Source organism: Octopus bimaculoides, chromosome 28 (genome assembly GCF_046866305.1).
Source record: "Octopus bimaculoides isolate indiv1 chromosome 28, ASM4686630v1, whole genome shotgun sequence".
Classification (NCBI taxonomy): Eukaryota; Metazoa; Mollusca; class Cephalopoda; order Octopoda; family Octopodidae; genus Octopus; species Octopus bimaculoides.
Genome location: NC_142955.1, coordinates 15,004,949 through 15,029,477, shown reverse-complemented (window position 1 = coordinate 15,029,477; position 24,529 = coordinate 15,004,949). Strand labels below are relative to the sequence as shown.

Genomic DNA, 24,529 nt, shown 5'->3' with positions numbered 1-24,529 from the left:
TAATTTGTCTTTGCGAGACTCACAGATTTTGAACCTTCAAAAGTAATTGGAAATGTTCAAACTTGCTACATTGATGAACTTTTTCACACCGAATCCAGTTTGTAATTAATTTATTCTGCAAAAATTTTATAAAATTTTTTTAGAGATTTTCCAATTTGATTATTTTTTATCAAATCAGAAAACAAGAATTGTATGTGATAGCTGTGATAAAATGAAAGCAATGCATAAGAAATAATATATATGGAAGACAATTGGAGATGGAAGACAATTGGAGATTTCTGCGGGACAACCTGTTGAAAGCCACCGACCAGATTTGTGGGTGGTGTAAGGTCCCCTCCCAACCCAGAGTAACGTGGTGGTGGAACAAGGAGGTAGACAGGGCTATTAGACAAAAGAAACAAGCTTGGAAGAACGGTGGTAGCAGGGAATTGTACCAATGTGCCAGAAGGGAGGCTAGGCGACAGGTTTATTTAGCCAGAGGGGAAGCAGATAAGGAAAGATTTGCCAATGTTCTGCGCCGTGAGGACCAAAGACTCGAGGTATTTCGGGTTGCAAGACAGTGTAGGAGAGAGAATAGTGATGTTGTAGGAGAGAAATGTGTTCGCATGGATGATGGTACGCTTGCATTAAATGAGGATGCAAAGAAAGAGGTCTGGAGATGCCACTACGATAGATTGCTTAATAAAGAGAATGAATGGAAGAAAGAGAGCCTGCCTTATGTCGACCCAATAGAGGGACCAGCTATCCGAGTTGATAGTACCAGGGTAGATAAAGCAATTAAGAGTATGAAGACCGGGAAAGCCCCCGGCCCATCAGGAATCACTGCAGAGATGCTCAAAATATCTGGCAGTGTTGGCTATAGCCTAGTCACCCGTATTACGAACCAGGTGATACACGAAGGAGTCATACCCTATGACTGGTGTAGCAGCATCATAGTCAACTGCTACAAAGGTAAAGGGGACGCTTTAGATACAAATAATTACAGAGGCATCAAGCTGTTAGATCAGGTTATGAAAGTTACAGAGAGGGTCATAGCCCAACTAATTAGGGAGCGAATCAATTTAGATGAGATGCAGTTTGGGTTCGTGCCAGGTAAAAGCACTACTGATGCCTTATTTCTAGTGAGACAGTTGCAAGAGAAATACCTGGCCAAGGATAAACCTCTGTACCTGGCTTTCGTTGACATGGAGAAAGCCTTTGACAGGGTCCCCCGATCCCTTATCTGGTGGTCAATGAGGAAACTTGGGATAGAAGAATGGCTAGTGAGAGCTGTGCGAGCCATGTACAGAGATGCGGCCAGTAAGGTGAGGGTTGGAAATGAGTACAGCAATGAATTCCGGGTAGAGGTAGGGGTCCACCAAGGTTCCGTCCTCAGCCCCCTATTATTTACCATAGTCCTCCAGGCAATCACAGAGGAGTTCAAGACAGGTTGCCCCTGGGAGCTCCTCTATGCTGATGACCTTGCCCTAATTGCGGAGTCACTATCAGAACTAGAGGAGAAGTTTCAGGTGTGGAAGCAAGGTCTAGAATTGAAGGGCCTTAGAGTCAACCTAGCTAAAACCAAAATCCTAATAAGTAGGAAGGTAGATAAAACACAAACCCCTTCAGGTAGATGGCCCTGCTCAGTATGTAGAAAAGGAGTAGGTAGTAACTCTATAAGATGTACCCGGTGCAAGCTATGGACACATAAGAGGTGCAGCAACATCAAAGGCAGGTTAACTAGCAAGTTAGTTTTTGTTTGTGGCAGATGTTCAGGTGCAATAAAGACTGCAAACAAACAGGAAACAACTTCTATCTCATTCCAGGGTGAAAAACTAGAGGTAGTCGATAGCTTCCGCTATCTGGGCGACCAAGTTAGTAGTGGGGGTGGGTGCGCTGAAAGTGTAGCTGCTAGAATAAGAATAGCCTGGGCAAAGTTTAGAGAGCTCTTACCCCTGCTGGCGACAAAGGGACTCTCACTCAGAGTAAAAGGCAGACTGTATGACGCATGCGTACGAACAACCATGCTACATGGCAGTGAAACATGGGCTGTAACTGCTGAGGACATACGTAAGCTCGCAAGGAATGAAGCCAGTATGCTCCGTTGGATGTGTAATGTCAATGTGAATACCCGTCAGAGTGTAAGTATCTTGAGAGAAAAGCTGAACATTAGAAGCATCAGTTGTGGCGTGCAAGAGAGACGATTGCGCTGGTATGGACATGTGGTGAGAATGGAGGAGGATAGCTGCGTGAAAAAGTGCCACACCCTAACAGTTGAGGGAACCCGTGGAAGAGGTAGGCCCAGGAAGACCTGGGCTGAGGTGGTGAGGCAAGACCTTCGTACATTGGGCCTCACCGAGGCGATGACTACGGACCGAGACCTTTGGAAATGGGCTGTGCGTGAGAAGACCCGGCAAGCCAAGTAAGATCGTTGCCAGTGCCCCTGGACTGGTTCTTGTGCGGGTGGCACATGAGATGCACCATTTTGAGCGTGGCCGTTGCCAGTACCGCCTGACTGGCTCCTGTAGGATTTTCGAGCGAGATCGTTGCCAGTGCCCCTGGACTGGCTTGTGCGGGTGGCACATAAAAGACACCATTTCGAGCGTGGCCGTTTTCGTGCGGGTGACACGTAAAAGCACCCACTACACTCTCTGAGTGGTTGGCGTTAGGAAGGGCATCCAGCTGTAGAAACTCTGCCAAATCAGACTGGAGCCTGGTGTTGCCATCCGGTTTCACCAGTCCTCAGTCAAATCGTCCAACCCATGCTAGCATGGAAAGCGGACGTTAAACGATGATGATGATGATGATGATATATATATACATATATAACTAGAGAAAGAGAGAGGTAGGGAGGGACGTGGTGAATAGAATGAGAATAAATTTTGATGATACCTTTAAGAAACAAACAATTTACACATTACAAGTTAAGAGTCTGCAATTTCGAGATGTTGATACATAAAGTCAGGGAGTAGTTATGTTGTCCATTGTATAAATATCTCTGAGTGACAGGGTAAGAGAGAATTGTTACATCTGTGAGAGCCAGCAAGTAAATAGATGACAGCATGTCTTTATGTCTCTGACATTACTGAGACAGACCACGTTGCCTCGGTTACAGATGTCAAGTAAAAGAAAGAGAGCATTCTATTTACTGTTCCATTTTTATAAATATTCCACAGTTAAGCTAGGTCAAAGTAACAAAGGATATTTCATAGTTTATCAAGGCTGAACTGAATTTAACCTCACATCTTGAAGAACTGGATAAGTTAATCAGAACAAGGATAGCCAAAAATTTCGTTCTCATATATCTTGAATGGAAAACCAAAGAAAAAGAATGGGGGAAAAGTCTACAGAAACATTCAGGCTATAGTTGTACTTCCAGATCTGGAATCCAGGATCAAATTGCTTCATACAGATATGAAGGGGTATCAAAAAGTTCCCATACTATTTGTATTCTGTCACTTTTGGAATCTAGCCTGGGGAAGTCCTTTTCTGTGAGTTGAGGATCTTCTGCTATTTGCTCTTGACAATGCTCTAAAAACAATGTCCTTTCATATTTGCACTTCTAAGCCTATTTCCTTTCAGAATCACTGAATGCAAGTCAGTCATTATCCGTCTGCACACACATCTCACACATCAATTTCTGCAAACCAGAACACTTCATATTTTTGGTCCTCTTTGTACTCTACTTTTTCATTGCTAAAGAGTGTCCTGCTTCCTGGCTTCTCTTCTAGCTACCAACTGCTCCCGTTCTTCCGAGACTGTCACTCTGCTTCTACTGCTCAGTATACTTCCCTGTTCCACCACCATGTCATCCCTCAAATGGGTGACATCTTGCACCAGCCACAGATTTCTTTTGCAGCTTTACATGGGTTGTCTCATCAGAGCTTCCAATTGTCCTATCTCTCTTTCTTTTCATCAAAGGCTTTAATTAGTACATTTCTAAATTTCCAACCATCTGAAGCATCCATGAGCTTCTTTTACAGATTGGTTCAAATCTCTGACTTTCTCATTGTCCGTCTCAAGCCAATAACTGCTAACCTATGTAGTGAAGTCCATTCTTTACCAAAGAACAACTTTGCAATCGCAAGTATCCGCCTATTCTGCTTTCTGTTGAGAATGTAGCGAATCTGGATTGTGTCTCTAGACCCATAAGTGATCAAATGGCTGGTAGGTTTTCCCAGGTTCTGAAGTTAGTATTAACAAAGGCAGGGTGGGGTTGAGAGTGATCAGAATCTCCTCCAAACCTTTTTTCCTCAATTTTAGGAAAATCATCAATCTGGTCACTCGAAATTGTATCTCTGCAAAGTTTCATTTAAAGAAACTATTCTTCAGACACTAACAAGGAATCAGTCTGTTGTGGGGCACTAAACTATACTTATGCCTCATATTCTTCCTTTGTGGTTTCTTCTGTTTTGTACCTGAGGTCATTGTTTATGTACACATTTGAAAACTTTATAATATTCCTGGGTACGAAACAGTCACATCTTATGTGACTGTATAATATATTTAATTAGTGAAGCATTTAAAAGATTATAAGCAATAAATTCACAGAAATTTGTGGATGCAGTATCTAATAAAGAACAACGTGCAGGGTTGTCAAGAGGACAAATTTTGGTATAGAGGTCCTTACACAATGGAAAGGGAATGCATGAATGGTCAAAGAAGCAGCAGATCAAAACTGCAAAAACAAAAGAAAAAATTCTAAACTCTTTGGAAATACTTTTGTTATAATTTCCATTGCATAACACACAGGAAAATTACATATAGCAAATAAAAAACGAGAAACTACCCTTTTCATTGCTCCTTAGCATGAATATGTTTGTGGTTTATTAACTTACTATTTTGAGTGAAGGATTTACCACAAATATCACAGTGATATGGCTTTTCTCCTGAATGAATATGTTTATGTGTAGTTAGGGTATTATTACGAGAGAAAGATTCACCGCAGATATTACAATGATATGGTTTCTCTCCTGTATGAATATATTTGTGTGCAGTTAAGTTACTATTGTGAGAGAATGATATACCACAAATATTACAATGATATGGCATCTCCCCTGTATGAATACGTGTGTGTACATTTAAGGAACTATTACTAGTAAATGATTTACCACAGATATCACAGTGATATGGCTTCTCTCCTGTATGAATACGTATATGTGCAGTTAAGTGAATACTGTGAGAGAATGATTTACCACAGATATCACAGTGATACGGTTTTTCTCCTGTATGAATACAGTGGTGTCTCTTTAAGGTATAACTTTGAAAGAATGATTTACCACAGATATCACAATGATGTGGTTTCTCCCCTGTATGAATACGTTTGTGTGTAGATAACTTACTACTGCAAGAGAATGATTTACCACAGACATCACAGTGATATGGTTTCTCTCCTGTATGAATACTTTGGTGTCCCTTTAAGGTATTACTTTGAGAGAATGATTTACCACAGATATCACAATGATATGGTTTCTCTCCTGTATGAATATGTTTGTGTGTAGATAACTTACTACTGCAAGAGAATGTTTTACCACAAATGTCACAATATGTTTGAGTATGAGTGTGTGATGTTAAGGATCTTTTACTAGAAAATCGTTTACTGCAAATATCACAGTGATATGGCTTCTCTCCTGTATGAATACGTCTGTGTTTTGTTAAAGCATAACTTTCAGAGAATGATTTACCACAGATATCACAATTATATGGCTTTTCTCCAGTATGAATACGTATGTGTGTATATAAGTGAATACTTTGAGAGAATGATTTACCACAGATATTACAATGATATGGTTTCTCTCCTGCATGAATACGTTTGTGTTCAGTTACATGATTTATTTGAGAGAACGATTTACCGCAGATATCACAATTATATGGTTTCTCTCCTGTATGAATACGTTTGTGCACAGTAATGTGACTACTTCGAGAGAATGATTTACCACAGATATCACAATGATAGGGTTTCTCCCCTGTATGAGTACGTTTGTGTGTAGATAAGTTACTACTGCAAGAGAATGATTTACTACAAATGTCACAATGAAAAAGTTTCTCTCCTGTATGAATACGTTTGTGCATAGATAAGTTACTACTTCCAGAGAATGATTTACCACAGACATCACAATGATACGGTTTCTCTCCTGTATGAATACGTTTGTGTGTAGATAACTTACTACTGCAAGAGAATGATTTACGACAAATGTCACAACAATATAGTTTCTCTCCTTTGTGAATACGTTTGTGCATAAGTAGGTCACTTTTTTGAAGGAAGGACTTTGTACAGATATCACATTCATATGCTATCATCTCTTTTGTCATGGGTTCAGGGGAAATCAGTTGTATACTTTTCTCACTCTTTTCCATTACTTTTCCTCTCAAATCCCTACTTAAATATTTTTAATGCTTTTGTTTTTATACTTTATTCCTGACATACACTTCTACTGTTGTATTTCTGACCAGTGTTACCTTTGTTTAGCAACACTTAAATAAATTTATCCAACTTTATTCAGAACACAGGCACCCTCTTTTTGATACTCCAGTCGCTCATGTTTAGAAATTTTGTTTATAATATTATTTCAGAGGAAATGTTTCACAAGAATTCTTCCAAAGATTTGTATAAAACAATCTTAGGCATCTTTTTTGTATGATATTTTCTTTTAGTCTTTAAAACTTGGTAGATATTGAGGATGTTTCTTCTGTTATGTCAATGTTGTCTGATGTTCTGAAATTAGAGAGAAACAACAGTGTAAAATGTTGAGGTTCCTTAAACAATACAAATTCATTTCTAATGAGATCAACTGAGCTGGATGACAACAGCTTCATAAGGAAGTGTTGATCTCTCAAAGTAGATGGGACACATGGAAGTGGGACACCCAGGAAGACATGGGAGGAAGGGCTAATGAATTAACTTAGGATGCTGAACCTTTTAGGTGATCTGATAAAGAACAAGATGCCTGGCACTTTGCTGTACTCAAGAAGACCCGTACTGATGATGATGAACTTACCATTTTAATTTATCAAAATTTACACAACAGAATCTTGTGTGAAGCTTACATATTTATAAACTACACTGACATCTTCCCATTGTGTAACAGTTTTAAAATAAAACTACAGAATAGTGGACACTAGCATTAGTCTTTCTGCAGAAATATAATTTGTCACTGTTGCTTAAATTCAGGTCAGTTCTGACTGAGCAGATATGTGATTATAGACATTCCATCCATGAATTTGAAATTAAAATTTGAATTTCTGTTTATCTTTTCCAAATTCTTAATCTCCATATTTTCCCACGTATATTGATTGACCCCCCCCCCCCCAAAAAAAAACACTATAACTTCACCCGAATCACTTTGTCGTATTTCTGAGGGAAATTACTGAAAGAAATCTTTGCAGAAAGGTGAATAGATTGATTACATTATATTATGGCAGTTTTGTGAGATTTGGCTGTTATTTCTAGTATGTGGATAGCCTGCGATTTTTGCAAAAATTTTTTTTCAGAGTCGGATCCTCCATAACCAAAAACGTGGGATTCCGTAAAAAAAACAAAAGAACAATCAACATATATCCATAATACCGGAAGTTATGACGAAAAAATCGGATCTTGTGAATTTTCCGAAAGTCCCCTCCTCACCACCACAAGGTCGTCAGCGCTCTTTTTCTTTTTTTTTTTTTCATATTCGTTTTCTACATACTTTGTCAACACCCGCAAGGCTGAGGTCTTTTTTTGTTCGCGGATGGAGATGCACAATCTTCACTAGAGTGTTAGGGTTAGGGAATTCTGTCCCTAACACTCTAGTGAAGATCGTGCGGGAGTTAATCTGAAAAATTACCATTCCTTCTCTATTCGGGTAAAATTCCGCACAAATCAAGAACATCCGCATTCCATAGCTAGAAATAGCAGCCAAATCACGCACAAATCAAGGACATCTGCATTCCAAAGCTAGAAATAGCAGCCAAATCATGCACAAATCAAGGACATCAACATATAAAAGACAAAGAATCGACGCGCCAAAAACCGAACGTCTACAGAATTAAAAATATTTTCATTGTTTAATACTTACGGAAATGTTTCGTAAAGGATAGAGTTGCTATATATACGTGTGTATCTGGTAGTTGAGAAATAAATTATAAATACGTTTTGTATGCATTAGAAACTTATTAGAAACCGATTCAGAGAAATTCACGTACGAGACGTTCTAATCGGATGTTAACGTTAAATAGGATGTACGTTTCATGCGCATGCGTGTCTGTAATATTTAAGAGAGATAACTCTTCTTAAGTAAGGGGAGGCAACGAGGAAATTTGAATATTAACCTATGTAGTGAAGTCCATTTTTTAGCAAAGAACAACTTTGCAATCGCAAGTATCCGCCTATTCTGCCTTCTGGTGAGAATGTAGCGAATCTGGATTGTGTCACTAGACCCAGAAGTGATCAAATGGCTGGTAGGTTTTCCCAGGTTCTGAAGTTAGTATTAACAAAGGCAGGGTGGGGTTGACAATGATCAGAATCTCCTCCAAACCATTTTTCCTCAATTTTATGAACACTCGAAAATGTACCTCTGCAAAGTTTCATTTAAAAAAACAATTCTTCAGACACTAACAAAGAAATCAGTCTTTGTGGGACATTAAAATATATGTATTCTACTGGTGTGAGCTCCTCTGTTTTGTACTGAGGGGGGGGGGGAGTTTATATACAAATTTGACAACTTTACAATATTCCTGGGAATGAAACAGCTATAACTATATTATACAATAAATATTATTGTATAATATAGTTAATGGGTGAAGCATTTAAAAGATAACAGACAATAAATATACTCTGTAATTCGGGGATGCAATATCCGACAAAGAATAATGTTTAGGGTTGTTTTGGTATAAAGGTTCTTACACCATGGAAAGGGAATGCATGAAATGGTCAAAGAAGCAGCAGATCAAAACTGCAAAAACAAAAGAAAAAATTCTAAACTCTTTGGAAATACTTTAGTTATAATATCCATTGCATAACACACAGGAAAATTAAATATAGCAAATAAGAAACGAGAAACTACCCTTTTCATTGCTCCTTAGCATGAATATGTTTGTGTTTTGTTAACTTACTATTTTGAGTGAAGGATTTACCACAAATATCAGTGATATGGCTTTTCTCCTGTATGAATATATTTGTGTGAAGAAAGATTACTCTTACGAGAAAATGAATTTTTACAAACATTACGATGATATGGCTTCTCTCCAGTATGAATATGTTTATGTGTAGTTAGGGTAGAATTACGAGAAAACGATTCACCACAGATATTACAATGATATGGTTTCTCCCCTGTATGAATACGTTCATGTCTATTTAAGATACCATTATTAGAGAATGATCTACCACAGATACCACAATGATATGGTTTCTCTCCTGTATGAATAAGTTTGTGCATAGTAACATTACTACTTCGAGAGAATGATTTACCACAGATATCACAATGATATGGCTTCTCTCCTGTATGAGTACGTTCGTGCCTAGATAAGTTACCACTGGAAGAGAATGAATACGTCTGTGTTTTGTTACGGCATTACTTTCAGAGAATGATTAACCACAGATATTACAATTATATGGCTTCTCTCCAGTATGAATACGTATGTGTGTAGATAAGTGAACACTTTGAGAGAATGATTTAGCACAGATATTACAATGATATGGTTTCTCTCCTGCATGAATACGTTTGTGTTCAGTTACAAGAATTCTTTGAGAGAACGGTTTACCACAGATATCACAATATGGTTTCTCTCCTGTATGACTACGTTTGCGCACAATAATGTGACTACTTCGAGAGAATGATTTACCACAGATATCACAATGATAGGGTCTCTCCCCTGTATGAGTACGTTCGTGCCTAGATAAGTTACCACTGGAAGAGAATGATTTACCACAAATGTCACAATGATATGGTCTCTCTCCTGTATGAATACGTTTGTGCATAAGGAGGTCACTTTTTTGAAGGAAGGACTTTGTACAGATATCACAATCATATGATATCTCTGTTGTCATGGATTCAGGGGAAATCAATTGTATACTTTTCTCACTCTCTTCCATTACTTTTCTTTTCAAATCCGGTTTATATATTTTTCTTGCTTTTGTTTTTATATATTGCTGTATCTCTGTCCAGTGTTACCTTTGTTTAGCAACACTTAAATAAGTTTATTCAACTTTTTTCAGAACACAGACCCCTCTTCTTGACACTCCAGTTGGTGTTCAGAAATTTTTCTAATAATATTATTCCAGAGGAAATGTTTCACAAGAATTCTTCCAAAGATTTGTAAAATACAATCTGATACATCTCTTTTGTATAATATTTTCTTTTTGTCTTTAAAACATGGTAGATATTGAGGATGTTTCTTCTGTTATGTCAATGTTGTCTGATGTTCTGAAATTAGAGAGAAACAACAGTGTAAGATGTTGAGGTTCCTTAAACAATACAAGTTCATTTCTAATGAGATCAACTGAGCTGGATGACAACAGCTTCATAAGGAAGTGTTGATCTCTCAAAGTAGATGGGACACATGGAAGTGGGACACTAAGGAAGACATGGGAGGAAGGGCTGATTAATTAACTTAGGATGCTGAACCTTTTAGGTGATGTGACAAAGAACAAGATGCCTGTGAAGTGCCATATAAAGCAATCTGTGCACTACGAAGTGGTTGGCACCAGGAAAGGCATCCAACTGTGGAAACCATGAATCCGGCGAAAATAAAAAAATAAAATGGAAAGGTCCATTTGGGGGTAGGGGTGACTGTGCGCCAAGTCCGCGGAATTGTCAAGGTGTTCAGTGTCGTAAAAGCGAGTGGAAATCAGATTTTCATGGATATTAAATTCGAAATAATCCCTAGGTAATTAATCAGATGAACACCCGCACGATCTTCACTGAGGTGTTAGGGAATTCCGTCCCTAACACCCTAGTGAAGATCGTGTAGGTGTTCATCTGAAAAATTACCAATCCCTCTCTATTCGGGTAAAATTCCGCACAAATCAAGGACATCTGCATTCCATAGCTAAAAATAGCAGCCAAATCACGCACAAATCAAGGACATCAACATATAAAAGACAAAGAATCGACGCGCCAAAAAGCCAACGTCTACAGAATTAAAAATATTTTCATTGTTTAAAACTTACGGAAATGTTTCGTAAAGGATAATGTTGTTATATATATATATATATATATATATATATGTGTGTGTGTATCTGGTAGTTGAGAAATAAATTATAAATATGTTATGTAAGCATTAAAACGTATTACAAATCGATTAAGAGAAATACATCCACAAGATATTCTAATCGGATACCAACATTGTATAGGACGTATGTTTCATGCGCATGCGTGTCTCGTGCCTATAATATTTAAGAGCGATAACTCTTCTTAAGTAAGGGGAGGTAACGAGGAAATTTCAATATTAAAAATGATTTGATTTTCATTTACAAAGTAACGTTACAATTAAAAAAAGGGTATCTTTCTGATTTGAAGGGCGCCACTTTTTATTTATGTTTTATTTAGTGTGTTTGTGCCACATTTGGTGAAAATCTGTTCAATACACAGACATAAACTTTTATCCTTGTGGTAATTAATGAAAAGTAAAACTGACAGCCAATGTTTGCTGTGTCTATGTACCCATGTATGAAGATTTCTTTGGATTTGTGTACCTACTGTCTATTTCACTTCCCTTGTGTCCCTCTTCTCTCCAGCTTTTGATTTAACAATGTGTACATGTATCTACTCCTCTTGCAATGTGATAAACATTTAAAAACACAAAACGAACACCGTCGCTTCTCACTGTCTCTATCTCTTTCTCTCTTACTTCTTCTCTGAAACCCAAAACGAATGCTGTCACCGTTCACTGTTTCTCTTTCTATCTCTTACTTCCTCTTTCACTTTGCCAGTTCTTTGAAGTAAGTGACGCACACAACAGGTACGTACAAAAACAAAAAGTCAGCATATTAATATTATTGATTACCTTTCGCATAGCATTTTTAAATAACTCAGTTGCTGTAATCAGATTCCTTACACATATACACTCACTCAAAATGATATATATATATATATATATATACACAGAGAGAGAGAGAGAGAGAAAGAGACTGAGTGAGTGGGGTAAATATATAGTTTACCATTAGGAAAGTGAGAAATAAAAGAGATAGACAAACAGAGAGGCCCTTGCTGCTGCCCTCACAGATTTTGAACCTTCAAAAGTAATTGAAAATGTTCAAACTTGCTACATTGATGAACTTTTTCACACCAAATCCAGTTTGTAATTAATTTATTCTGCAAAAATTTTATAAAATTTTTAGAAGTTTACAGTTTGATCGTTTTTACAATATTCCTGTGAATGAAACAGCTATAACTATATTATACAATAAATATTATTGTATAATATAGTTAATGGGTGAAGCATTGAGAAGATAACAGACAATAAACATACTGTGTAATACAGGGATGCAATTTCCAACAAAGAATCATGTTTAGGGTTGCCAGGAGGAGGCGATGTTTTGGTATAGAGGTCCTTACACCATGGAAAGGGAATGAATGAATGGTCAAAGAAGCAGCAAATAAAAACTGCAACAAGAAAAGAAAAAAATTCTAAACCTTTTGGAAATACTTTAGTTATAATATCCATTGCATAACACGCAGGAAAATTAAATATAGCAAATAAGAAACGAGAAACTACCCTTTTCATTGCTCCCTAGTATGAATATGTTTGTGTTTTGTTAACTTACTATTTTGAGTGAAGGATTTACCACAAATATCACAGTGATATGGCTTTTCTCCTGTATGAATACGTTTATGAGTAGTTAAGGTACTATTTTGAGAGAAAGATTCACCACAGATATTACAATGATATGGTTTCTCTCCTGTATGAATACGTTTATGCGTAGTTAAGACACTATTATGAGAGAAAGACTCACCGCAGATATTACAATGATATGGTTTCTCTCCAGTATGAATACGTCTGTGTGATGTTAAAGCGCTATTATGAGAGAATGGTTTACCACAAATATCACAATGATATGGCGTCTCTCCTGTATGAATACGTGTGTGTACAGTTAATTGAATACTTTGAGAGAATGATTTACCACAGATATCACAATGATATGGTTTCTCTCCTGTATGAATACGTTTGTGTATTTCTAAGGCACAACTGCCAGAGAATGGCTTACCACAAATACCACAGTGATATGACTTCTCTCTTGTATGAATATGTTTGTGTTTTGTTAAGTCACCATTTAGAGAGAATGATTTACCACAGACATCACAGTGATATGGCTTCTCTCCTGTATGAATACTTTTGTGTCCCTTTAAGGTATTACTTTGAGAGAATGATTTACCACAGATATCACAATGATATGGTTTCTCTCCTGTATGAATACGTCTGTGAGATGTTAAGGCACTATTATTAGAGCATGGTTTACCACAAGTATCACAATGATGTGACTTCCCTCTTTTTTGAGTATGATTGTGTGATTTTAAGGATCTTTTACTAGAGAATCGTTTACCGCAAATATCACAGTGATATGGCTTCTCTCCTGTATGAATACGAATGTGTTTTGTTAAGGCATAACTTTCAGAGAATGATTTACCACAGATATCACAATTAAATGGTTTCTCTCCAGTATGAATACGTATGTGTGTAGATAAGTGAACACTTTGAGAGAATGATTTACCACAGATATCACAATGATACAGCCTCTCTCCCGTATGAATACGTTTGTGTTCAGTTAAGTGATTTCTTTGAGAGAATGATTTCCCACAGATATGACAATTATATGGTTTCTCTCCTGTATGAATACGTTTGTGTACAGTAATGTAACTACTTCGAGAGAATGATTTACCACAGATATCACAATGATAGGGTTTCTCCCCTGAATGAATACGTTTGTGCTTTGTTAAGTCGCTCATGGTAGAGAATGATTTACCACAGATATCACAATGAAAGGGTCTCTCTCCTGTATGAGTACGTTTATGTATAGATAAGTTTCTACTGCAAGAGAATGATTTACCACAAATGTCACAATGATATGGTCTCTCTCCTGTATGAATACGTTTGTGGATAAGTAGGTTACTTTTTTGAGAGAAGGACTTTGTACAAATATCACAGTCGTGTGATCTCCTCTGTTTTATCATGGATTCAGGGGAAATCAATTGTATACTTTTCTCACTCTTTTCCATTACTTTTCGTTTCAAATCTGGTTTATATATTTTTCTTGCTTTTGTTTTTATATATTGCTGTATCTCTGTCCAGTTTTACCTTTGTTTAGCAACACTTAAATAAATTTATCCAACTTTATTCAGAACGCACGCCCCTCTTCTTGACACTCCAGTTGGTGATGTTCAGAAATTCTGCTAATATTATTTAACAGCAAATGTTTCACAAGAATTTTTCCAGATTTGTATAAAACAATCTTATGCATCTTTTTTGTATAATATTTTCTTTTAGTCTTTAAAACATAGTAGATATTGAGGATGTTTCTTCTGTTATGTCAATGTTGTCTGATGTTCTGAAATTAGAGAGAAACAACAGTGTAAGATGTTGAGGTTCCTTAAACAATACAAATTCATTTCTAATGAGATCAACTGAGCTGGATGACAACAGCTTCATAAGGAAGTGTTGATCTCTCAAAGTAGATGGGACACATGGAAGTGGGACACCCAGGAAGACATGGGAGGAAGGGCTGATTAATTAACTTAGGATGCTGAACCTTTTAGGTGATGTGACAAAGAACAAGATGCCTGGCACCTCGCTGTACTCTAGAAGACCCGTACTCCCCAGCAGAAGCAATCACACTCATCCCTCTGGTGGCGAAAAGTACTTGTGATCATTCCTCATAAAAGCAGACATGCGGTGCCATGTAAAAGTGCCACCATGTTAAAGCAACTGTGTGGTGTCACGTAAAAGTGCCTGTGAAGTGCCATATAAAGCACCCTGTGCACTGCGAAGTGGTTGGCATTAGGAAGGGCATCCAACTGTAGAAACCATGAATCCGGCGAAAATAAAAAGGGAAAGGTCTATTTGGGGGTAGGGGTTACTGCGCCAGCCCCGCCGAATTGTCAAGGTGTTCGGTGTCGTAAAAGCGGGTGGAAATCAGATTTTCATGAATATTGAAGATAAATTGAAAAAATCCCTCGGTAATTTTTCAGATGAACACCCGCACGATCTTCACTGTGGTATTAGGGTTAAGGTTTTAAGGTTTGGGTTAGGGAAATCCGTCCCTAACGTAACCCTAACCCTAACACCCCAGTTTAGATCGAGCAGGTGTTCATCTGAAAAATTACCACTCCCTCTCTATTCGGGTAAAATTCCGCACAAATCAAGGGCAGCTGCATTCCATAGCTAGAAATAGCAGCCAAATCACGCACGTCTACATTCCATAGCTAGAAATAACAGCCAAATCACGCACAAATCAAGGATATCAACATATAAAAGACAAAGAATCGACGCGCCAAAAAGCCAACGTCTACAGAATTAAAAATATTTTCATTGTTTAAAACTTACGGAAATGTTTCGTAAAGGATAATGTTGTTATATATATATATATATATATATATATGTGTGTGTGTGTATCTGGTAGTTGAGAAATAAATTATAAATACGTTTTGTAAGCATTAGAAACGTATTACAAAGCGATTAAGAGAAATACATCCACAAGATATTCTAATCGGATACCAACATTGTATAGGATGTACGTTTCATGCGCATGCGTATCTCTAATATTTAAGAGCGATAACTCTTCTTAAGTAAGGGGAGGTAACGGGGAAATTTGAATATTAAAAATGATTTGATTTTCATTTACAAAGTAACGTTACAATTAAAAAAAGGGGATCTTTCTGATTTGGCGGGCGTCACTTTTTAATTTATGTTTTATTTAGTGTGTTTTCTACCGAAACACTTTCAAACTTCGTATACTTGTATATTTTGTCTTAAAGAACAGATAAAAATTTTGTATTCGAAGTTATTTCATGTAAAAAAATTGTCGTATTTCGGTAATTTCAACCAATCACTGACGTCTATTGAGGTGAAAACAATTACTTCTGTGGAATGTAAACAACATGTTCTAGCGGTGTAATGGGATCTTTTCCCTTGAATAAAATTAGTGCCGTAGTTTGTCACCAACAACTATCCGTGGTACTGTTATTTATGACATCTTTCGTGTGTTTGGGTTAGGTTTAGGTTTATGAGTATTTTTGGCACATTTGGTGAAAATCTGTTCAATACACCGACACAAACTTTTATCCTTGTGGTAATTAATGAAAAGTAAAACTGACAGCCAATGTTTGCTGTGTCTATGTATCCATGTATGAAGATTTCTTTGGATTTGTGTACCTACTGTCTATTTCACTTCCCTTGTGTCCCTCTTCTCTCCAGCTTTTGATTTAACAATGTGTACATGTATCTACTCCTCTTGCGATGTGATAAACATTTAAAAACACAAAACGAACACTGTCGCTTCTCACTGTCTCTATCTCTTTCTCTCTTACTTCTTCTCTGAAACCCAAAACGAATGCTGTCACCGTTCACTGTTTCTCTTTCTATCTCTTACTTCCTCTTTCACTTTGCCAGTTCTTTGAAGTAAGTGACGCACACAACAGGTACATACAAAAACAAAAAGTCAGCATATTAATATTATTGATTACCTTTCGCATAGCATTTTTAAATAACTCTGTTGCTCTAATCAGATTCCTTACACATATACACTCACTCACAATTATATATATATATATATATATATATATATATATATATATATATATATATAAATATATATATATAAATATATATATATAGAGAGAGAGAGAGAGAAAGAGACAGAGTGAGTGAGTGGGGTAAATATATAGTTTACCATTAGGAAAGTGAGAAATAAAAGAGATAGACAAACAGAGAGGCCCTTGCTGCTGCCCTCACAGATTTTGAACCTTCAAAAGTAATTGGAAATGTTCAAACTTGCTACATTGATGAACTTTTTCACACCAAATCCAGTTTGTAATTAATTTATTCTGCAAAAATTTTATAAAATTTTTAGAAGTTTACAGTTTGATCGTTTTTACAATATTTCTGTGAATGAAACAGCTATAACTATATTATACAATAAATATTATTGTATAATATAGTTAATGGGTGAAGCATTGAGAAGATAACAGACAATAAACATACTGTGTAATTCGGGGATGCAATATCCAACAAAGAATCATGTTTAGGGTTGTCAGGAGGAGGCGGTGTTTTGGTATAGAGGTCCTTACACCATGGAAAGGGAATGAATGGTCAAAGAAGCAGCAAATAAAAACTGCAACAAGAAAAGAAAAAAATTCTAAACCTTTTGGAAATACTTTAGTTATAATATCCATTGCATAACACACAGGAAAATTAAATATAGCAAATAAGAAACGAGAAACTACCCTTTTCATTGCTCCCTAGTATGAATATGTTTGTGTTTTGTTAACTTACTATTTTGAGTGAAGGATTTACCACAAATATCACAGTGATATGGCTTTTCTCCTGTATGAATACGTTTATGAGTAGTTAAGGTACTATTTTGAGAGAAAGATTCACCACAGATATCACAATGATATGGTTTCTCTCCTGTATGAATACGTCTGTGTGATGTTAAGGCACTATTACTACAGCATGGTTTACCACAAATATCACAATGATATGGCGTCTCTCCTGTATGAATACGTTTATGCGTAGTTAAGACACTATTTTGAGAGAAAGACTCACCGCAGATATTACAATGATATGGTTTCTCTCCAGTATGAATACGTCTGTGTGATGTTAAAGCGCTATTATGAGAGAATGGTTTACCACAAATATCACAATGATATGGCGTCTCTCCTGTATGAATACGTGTGTGTACAGTTAATTGAATACTTTGAGAGAATGATTTACCACAGATATCACAATGATATGGTTTCTCTCCTGTATGAATACGTTTGTGTATTTCTAAGGCACAACTGCCAGAGAATGGCTTACCACAAATACCACAGTGATATGACTTCTCTCTTGTATGAATATGTTTGTGTTTTGTTAAGTCACCATTTAGAGAGAATGATTTACCACAGACATCACAGTGATATGGCTTCTCTCCTGTATGAATACTTTTGTGTCCTTTTAAGGTATTACTTCGAGAGAATGATTTACCACAGATATCACAATGATGTGACTTCCCTCTTGTTTGAGTATGTTTGTGAGATTTTAAGGATCTTTTACTAGAGAATCGTTTACCGCAAATATCACAGTGATATGGCTTCTCTCCTGTATGAATACGAATGTGTTTTGTTAAGGCATAACTTTCAGAGAATGATTTACCACAGATATCACAATTAAATGGTTTCTCTCCAGTATGAATACGTATGTGTGTAGATAAGTGAACACTTTGAGAGAATGATTTACCACAGATATCACAATGATACAGCCTCTCTCCCGTATGAATACGTTTGTGTTCAGTTAAGTGATTTCTTTGAGAGAATGATTTCCCACAGATATGACAATTATATGGTTTCTCTCCTGTATGAATACGTTTGTGTACAGTAATGTAACTACTTCGAGAGAATGATTTACCACAGATATCACAATGATAGGGTTTCTCCCCTGAATGAATACGTTTGTGCTTTGTTAAGTCGCTCATGGTAGAGAATGATTTACCACAGATATCACAATGAAAGGGTCTCTCTCCTGTATGAGTACGTTTATGTATAGATAAGTTTCTGCTGCAAGAGAATGATTTACCACAAATGTCACAATGATATGGTCTCTCTCCTGTATGAATACGTTTGTGGATAAGTAGGTTACTTTTTTGAGAGAAGGACTTTGTACAAATATCACAGTCGTGTGATCTCCTCTGTTTTATCATGGATTCAGGGGAAATCAATTGTATACTTTTCTCACTCTTTTCCATTACTTTTCGTTTCAAATCTGGTTTATATATTTTTCTTGCTTTTGTTTTTATATATTGCTGTATCTCTGTCCAGTGTTACCTTTGTTTAGCAACACTTAAATAAGTTTATCCAACTTTTTTCAGAACACAGACCCCTCTTCTTGACACTCCAGTTGGTGATGTTCAGAAATTTTGCTTATAATATTATTTCAGAGGAAATGTTTCACAAGAATTCTGCCAAAGATTTATAAAATACAATCTGATACATCTTTTTTGTATAATATTTTCTTTTAGTCTTTAAAACATGGTAGATATTGAGGGTGTTTCTTCTGTTATGTCAATGTTGTCTGATGTTCTGAAATTAGAGAGAAACAACAGTGTAAGATGTTGAGGTTCCTTAAACAATACAAATTCATTTCTAATGAGATCAACTGAGCTGGATGACAACAGCTTCATAAGGAAGTGTTGATCTCTCAAAGTAGATGGGACACATGGAAGTGGGACACCCATGAAGACATGGGAGGAAGGGCTGATAAATTAACTTAGGATGCTGAATATTTCAAGTGATGTGACAAAGACTGAGATGCCCGGCACCTCACTGTACTCAAGAAGACTCATACTCCACAGCGGAAGTATTCACACTCATCCCTCTGGTGGCAAAAAGCACTTGTGACTGCTCCACATAAAAGCAGACATGCAGTGCCATATAAAAGTGCCACCATGTTAAAGCAACTGTGTGGTGCCACGTAAAAGTGCCTGTGAAGTGCCATATAAAGCACCCTGTGCACTGTGAAGTGGTTGGCATTAGGAAGGGCATCCAACTGTAGAAACCATGAGGAATCAAACTGGAGTCTGCTGGAGCTTCCCAGCTCTGCTCAAACCATCCAACATAGACAATGGACGTTAAAAGATGATGATGAACTTACCATTTTAATTTATCAAAATTTACATCACAGAATCTTGTGTGAAGCTGACATATTTGCAATCTAAACTGACACCTTCACATTGTGTAACAGTTTTAAAATAAAACTACAGAATAGTGGACACTAGCATTAGTCTTTCTGCAGAAATATAATTTGTCACTGTTGTTTAGATCCAGGTCAGTTCTGACTGAGCAGATATGTGATTATAGACATTCCATCCATGAACATCCTGTCTATTTCTATAATGTATATCTATGACTATATACTCCAATACAGTCTTTAATATTCATGACTCATAGGAGAAATTTAAGGGAAATGTGCTGTCATTTCGAGTAGGTCATGTGATCACATGGAGAGTTGCAGGTTGATGAACGATAAAAAGCCTACTAAATTAGAAAAAAATTAACTTTGGTTTCCATCCATGTGATTTCAAATTTCGTTGCACAGAGCAGCACCTTGAGCAAGTGTCTTCTTTCACAGCACCAGTGCATCTAAAGCCACATGAGTGGATTTGGTTGAGAGAAACTGAAAGATGATTCTTCTGTGAGTGCGTGTCTGTATGTCTTCAAGTTTTCACAATATGTAACACATGTGAATGCATGTGAACATGAAAATATGTCCACACATAGGCAAATATAACTTTGGTTGGAAACTGATGAGGGTTGATAACAGAAGGCCATCTGGCAGAAAAATTTCTGCCTGACATCAGAAAGAATGGAATTATTCGTTTTCCTTAATAAGAACTTGTTTTGCAGATCACCATAGTTTTGTAACCTGAAGTTTTGTGCTATGCATTTAAAATAATAGGAAAGCCTTTAAAAAAAAAAATTGAAATGCATGAAAATCCATGATTTAGGAGAGTTGGCTCTTCACTTCTTGCCCTTACAACAATGATTACCATTACAATTCTCCTTCCCTTTTCTACTTTTCAAAGTGAAACGTAATTTTCCTTTATTCAAACAATTTCCATTCAACACAAACACAAGAAATTATTGAATCTAATAACAAAACTGGAACCATATTTACCCTGTATTATTTACTTATGAAATATAGTTCCAGTATTGTTTCTAGATTCATTTATTTTTAACTTTGTGTCAAATGGGGATGTAGTTTTTTTTTTTCATTAGCAAAATATGCTTTTTGTAGAAGACAGTAAAAAAATCTGAAAAATCGGTTATAATAATGTAGCTTTCCAGTCTCATTGCTTTGAAGGTATGATGTTGTGGAGAAAAAAAAATCAGAGAAAATAGTTACAGAGGTTCAAAAATCGAAAAAAACTGAGCATTTTTAGCCAATAGTGAGACAGAAATTTTCTGTGTTTAGCAGAGTGGTGTCAACTTTAAGGTTGTGCCCTGTGAAATTTAGAGTCTGACCTGTTCATTGTAGGTTTATAAATAAACAGAAATACCTAATAAAATCAACATGTATCATCTAGATCTAGTCTTTCTAATTCATTCATTGTATTTTTCGCATGTTTTAAAATGTTATATTAATATATTTGTCTGCATGTGTTTATTTTATGCGTATTTCAGTATTATGTCTACCTGCCATGTATTTGTGTACATCATTAATATATAAGTGTGTGTGTGTGTGTGAAAAGGGGCGTCTGTCTGCAAAACTCCAAAGTTGAGTAATGTTTTCATGCTTGGATTTGTAAACTATGATAATAAATACAGAAAAAGCACAGAAAAATTAAAAAACACAGGTGAAAAGAATCTCATGGTGTAAAAAATTGACATCGAACGTGTATTACAGAAGAGTGAAGTGAACCACGAAGTCGCAGACAAGAGTGAGACAAGAGTGAAGTGAACCACAACACAGCATCCTGGTGTCATGGTAACAAGCTGTTAATGCCACGCTGTCTGTTGATTGGCTAAAATTACCCAAATTTCCCAACTTTAATTCCAAATAACATCAGATTCTTTAATTTACGAGATAAACTAATTGGCTGATCATAATCAAAATTCAGAGTTGCATCGATACACCAAAATTGAAAGCGATCTGAGCAAAATTAAGGGGGGGATCATTTTGCGAATGAAAAAGACTAAATCCTCAAATGGAAAAGAAGAATGAGAAAAAAAAAAAACAACTTGCATTTCATTTGGAAATAAAAAGAGGAAAGAGAATTGGGTTACCATGCAGTTTAATCTCATGAAATAGTGAACGGAAATTGCCCTTAAAAAAGTATACTGTGATAGAAATCTGGAGTTACCAACAGTGACATCATGGAATTTCATGTAAATAATGTATGTAATATAACGAATGTATCCAATACATAAATGTACAGATATTTAATATAGAATATACATTTTTATTACTCTTTTACTTGTTTCAGTCATTTGACTGCGGTCATGCTGGAGCACAGCCTTTAGTCGAGCAAATCGACCCCAGGATTTAGTTTGTAAGCCTAGTAGTTATTCTGTCGGTCTCTTTTGCCGAACTGCTAAGTTATGGGGACATAAGCACACCACCATCAGTTGTCAAGCAATGTTGGGGGGGACAAACACAGACACACAAACATTTTAATTTTTATTTATGTGTTTCAGCCAAGTGGCTGCGGTCATGCTGGTGCACCACCGTGAGCATATATATATATATTTTTTTTTTTTAAATTATAGTTTCAGCTTAGAGCTGCGGCCATGCTGATGCACCATATATATATATATATATATATATATATATATATATATATATATATGTGTAGACTGAAACAAAAAATTTCGAAAAAAAAGTTTAAAAAATCAAAAGTTGGTGGGGGGGGGTAAAAATTTTGAAAACGTGTTATTTTGCATGTTTGGTATCTCCGTCATCGGAGATATGGGAGACAGGTGAAAAACAAAAACAGGTCTGTTGTGGGTGGGGGGTGGGGGACTATGTGCTAGGTCCGCCGAATTTTAATGGTTTTTCGGTGTCGTAAAAGCGGTTGGAAATCAATTTTCGTGACTTTTTATAAAAAGCTTCCCCACCCACTCATTCTCAAATGAATGGTGATGATAATTGGTACTCAAGAAGAGTGGTCCCGGTACGCGCACTCGCGCATCCGAGCTAGCTACTCGTGACTAGTCGATCCTACAACGACTACCTAGCGCGAATGCGCAAAACATTTATGAAAGTTTTTTTTTTTAAAACAAAGTAAATAATTATTTTTAAACAAAGTAATTTTTTTTTTTTTGTTGAATCTTCTCCATCTTAATCTTAAAACGTCGTTTTACGTTCTTCCAGGGTGTATTTTGGAGTCACATCTATTTCAGTAATCCCATTGTAGGACGCACTCCAACAATCAGAATATATAGTCCCTGGTTTGATAGATTTTTGAATAAGTTTCAGAAGAACGGTCAGGTACAAAGACTAAAAACCTATTTTTATCCTCTCAATCCCATCCTCCGTTGTATTTGCACTTGCACGTCATAGGTTCATCTATTTCTACGATCTGCCCAAGTCCACCAATTTGGTTGGGGTTACGCAAAAGATAATTACTTGTAATGTCCCTCATGTACTGACACCATTGAACAACAGTAGATTTTGAAAGACCGACTTTTTAATGGACTCTTTACCAAAAACAGGCAGTGAATAATTTATTTACTTCGTTTAAAAATAATTATTTACTTTGTTTAGAAAAAAAAAACCTTATTCATGTTTTGCGCATGACGCACACTCGCGCTAGGTAGTCGTAGGATCGACTAGTCACGACTCGCTAGCGCGGATGCGCGCACCGGGACCACTCTTCTTGAATAGTACCAAGATAATTTGAAAAAATTCCATTCAAATCCAATAATATCCAACTTATGTGTATGAGCTATTCCGCACAAATCAAGGACATCTCCCTTAGCTAGAAATAGCAGCCAAATCACGCAAAAATCAAGGACATCTCCAATTCATAAAACAGACGAGAGACAAAGAATCGGTGCGCCAGAAACCGAACGTCTATAGATTTAAAGACATTGAATGTTTTCATTGATTAATACTTACGGAAATGTTTCATAAGGGATAGTGTTGTTATATATATGTGTGTATCTGGTAGTTGAGAAAGACATTATAAGAATTATAAATGTATTTATAAGAAGATGAAGAGTAATTCATTCACAGAACATGGAAAACGTATACGAACGTGAAGTAGGAAGTACGTTTCATGCGCATGCGCATTTCCTGACGGCAATAATTAAGACAGATAACACTGCTTAAATCCCTTACACCTGATAATATTTACGTGTGTTTCTGTGAATATTTATATCTCAGTAAGGGTAGGAAGCTGTCAGAAACGTTAGCACGCTGCAGTCAATTTGTCTTTGCGAGAATTGTTATTATTATTTATTTTCATTGTTGAGTTTGGATCTTTTGTTATTGTTCTACGTTCTGTTTTAACAGACGTAGTGAACTGTTGTTCCCCTCCATAATTTTTGAAAGGAAAATAATTTTTTAAGAAAGTATTTTGGAAAAAAAAAATGTGTGAAAATGAATTCGGATGACAAGTCTTCTAACCCTGACCAGGCTAACCAAAAGGTAACCGTAAAACAAGTCAAAATGACGAAAATGTGAACGAAAGCCACATAAATGCAGTAAACGAAAAAAAAAAAAAAAAAGAACGAAGAAGGAAAAATAAATGCTAAAATGAATAACGGAAAAGTAAACCCGACAGAAGACAACAAAAAGAAAATTCATTTTGCCACCGCAGCCGGTGTGAGAAAAGACAAATTAAACATAGAGTTAGACTCACTGCGACAATACAGAGGTATGT

At 36.4% G+C, this 24,529-nt stretch overlaps 3 protein-coding genes across 5 annotated transcripts; all 3 read right to left on the bottom strand.

Moving 5' to 3' along the window:
• Window positions 1-93: 93 nt before the first annotated feature.
• Window positions 94-8,787, bottom strand: LOC149130609 (uncharacterized). Its single transcript, XM_089344431.1, has 2 exons — window positions 8,034-8,787; window positions 94-6,694 (listed from the first exon to the last, which is right to left on the bottom strand). The coding sequence occupies exon 2, from the start codon at window positions 6,334-6,336 to the stop codon at window positions 4,774-4,776; it is 1,563 nt and encodes a 520-aa protein (XP_089200557.1). The 5' UTR covers window positions 6,337-6,694; window positions 8,034-8,787; the 3' UTR covers window positions 94-4,773.
• Window positions 8,788-8,938: 151 nt separating this feature from the next.
• Window positions 8,939-16,584, bottom strand: LOC106874813 (uncharacterized). 2 transcript variants are annotated; one of them, XM_089344482.1, is made up of 4 exons: window positions 15,496-16,584; window positions 12,701-14,500; window positions 9,765-9,924; window positions 8,939-9,306 (listed from the first exon to the last, which is right to left on the bottom strand). In XM_089344482.1, exons 2-4 carry the CDS (start codon window positions 14,169-14,171, stop codon window positions 9,099-9,101), a joined length of 1,839 nt encoding a protein of 612 aa, XP_089200608.1. In that variant the 5' UTR covers window positions 14,172-14,500; window positions 15,496-16,584; the 3' UTR covers window positions 8,939-9,098. The 2 variants fall into 2 exon arrangements, with proteins under 2 accessions (XP_089200608.1, XP_089200607.1); XM_089344481.1 differs by lacking the exons at window positions 8,939-9,306; window positions 9,765-9,924 and adding an exon at window positions 10,055-10,379 and having other exon boundaries at window positions 12,911-14,500; window positions 15,496-16,573.
• Window positions 16,585-16,972: 388 nt separating this feature from the next.
• LOC149130608 (uncharacterized) lies at window positions 16,973-24,497 on the bottom strand. 2 transcript variants are annotated; one of them, XM_089344437.1, is made up of 3 exons: window positions 23,764-24,497; window positions 17,716-19,226; window positions 16,973-17,281 (listed from the first exon to the last, which is right to left on the bottom strand). In XM_089344437.1, the coding sequence occupies exons 2-3, from the start codon at window positions 18,890-18,892 to the stop codon at window positions 17,109-17,111; spliced, it is 1,350 nt and encodes a 449-aa protein (XP_089200563.1). In that variant the 5' UTR covers window positions 18,893-19,226; window positions 23,764-24,497; the 3' UTR covers window positions 16,973-17,108. The 2 variants fall into 2 exon arrangements, with proteins under 2 accessions (XP_089200563.1, XP_089200562.1); XM_089344436.1 differs by having other exon boundaries at window positions 17,154-19,226.
• Between the last annotated feature and the right edge of the window lie 32 nt (window positions 24,498-24,529).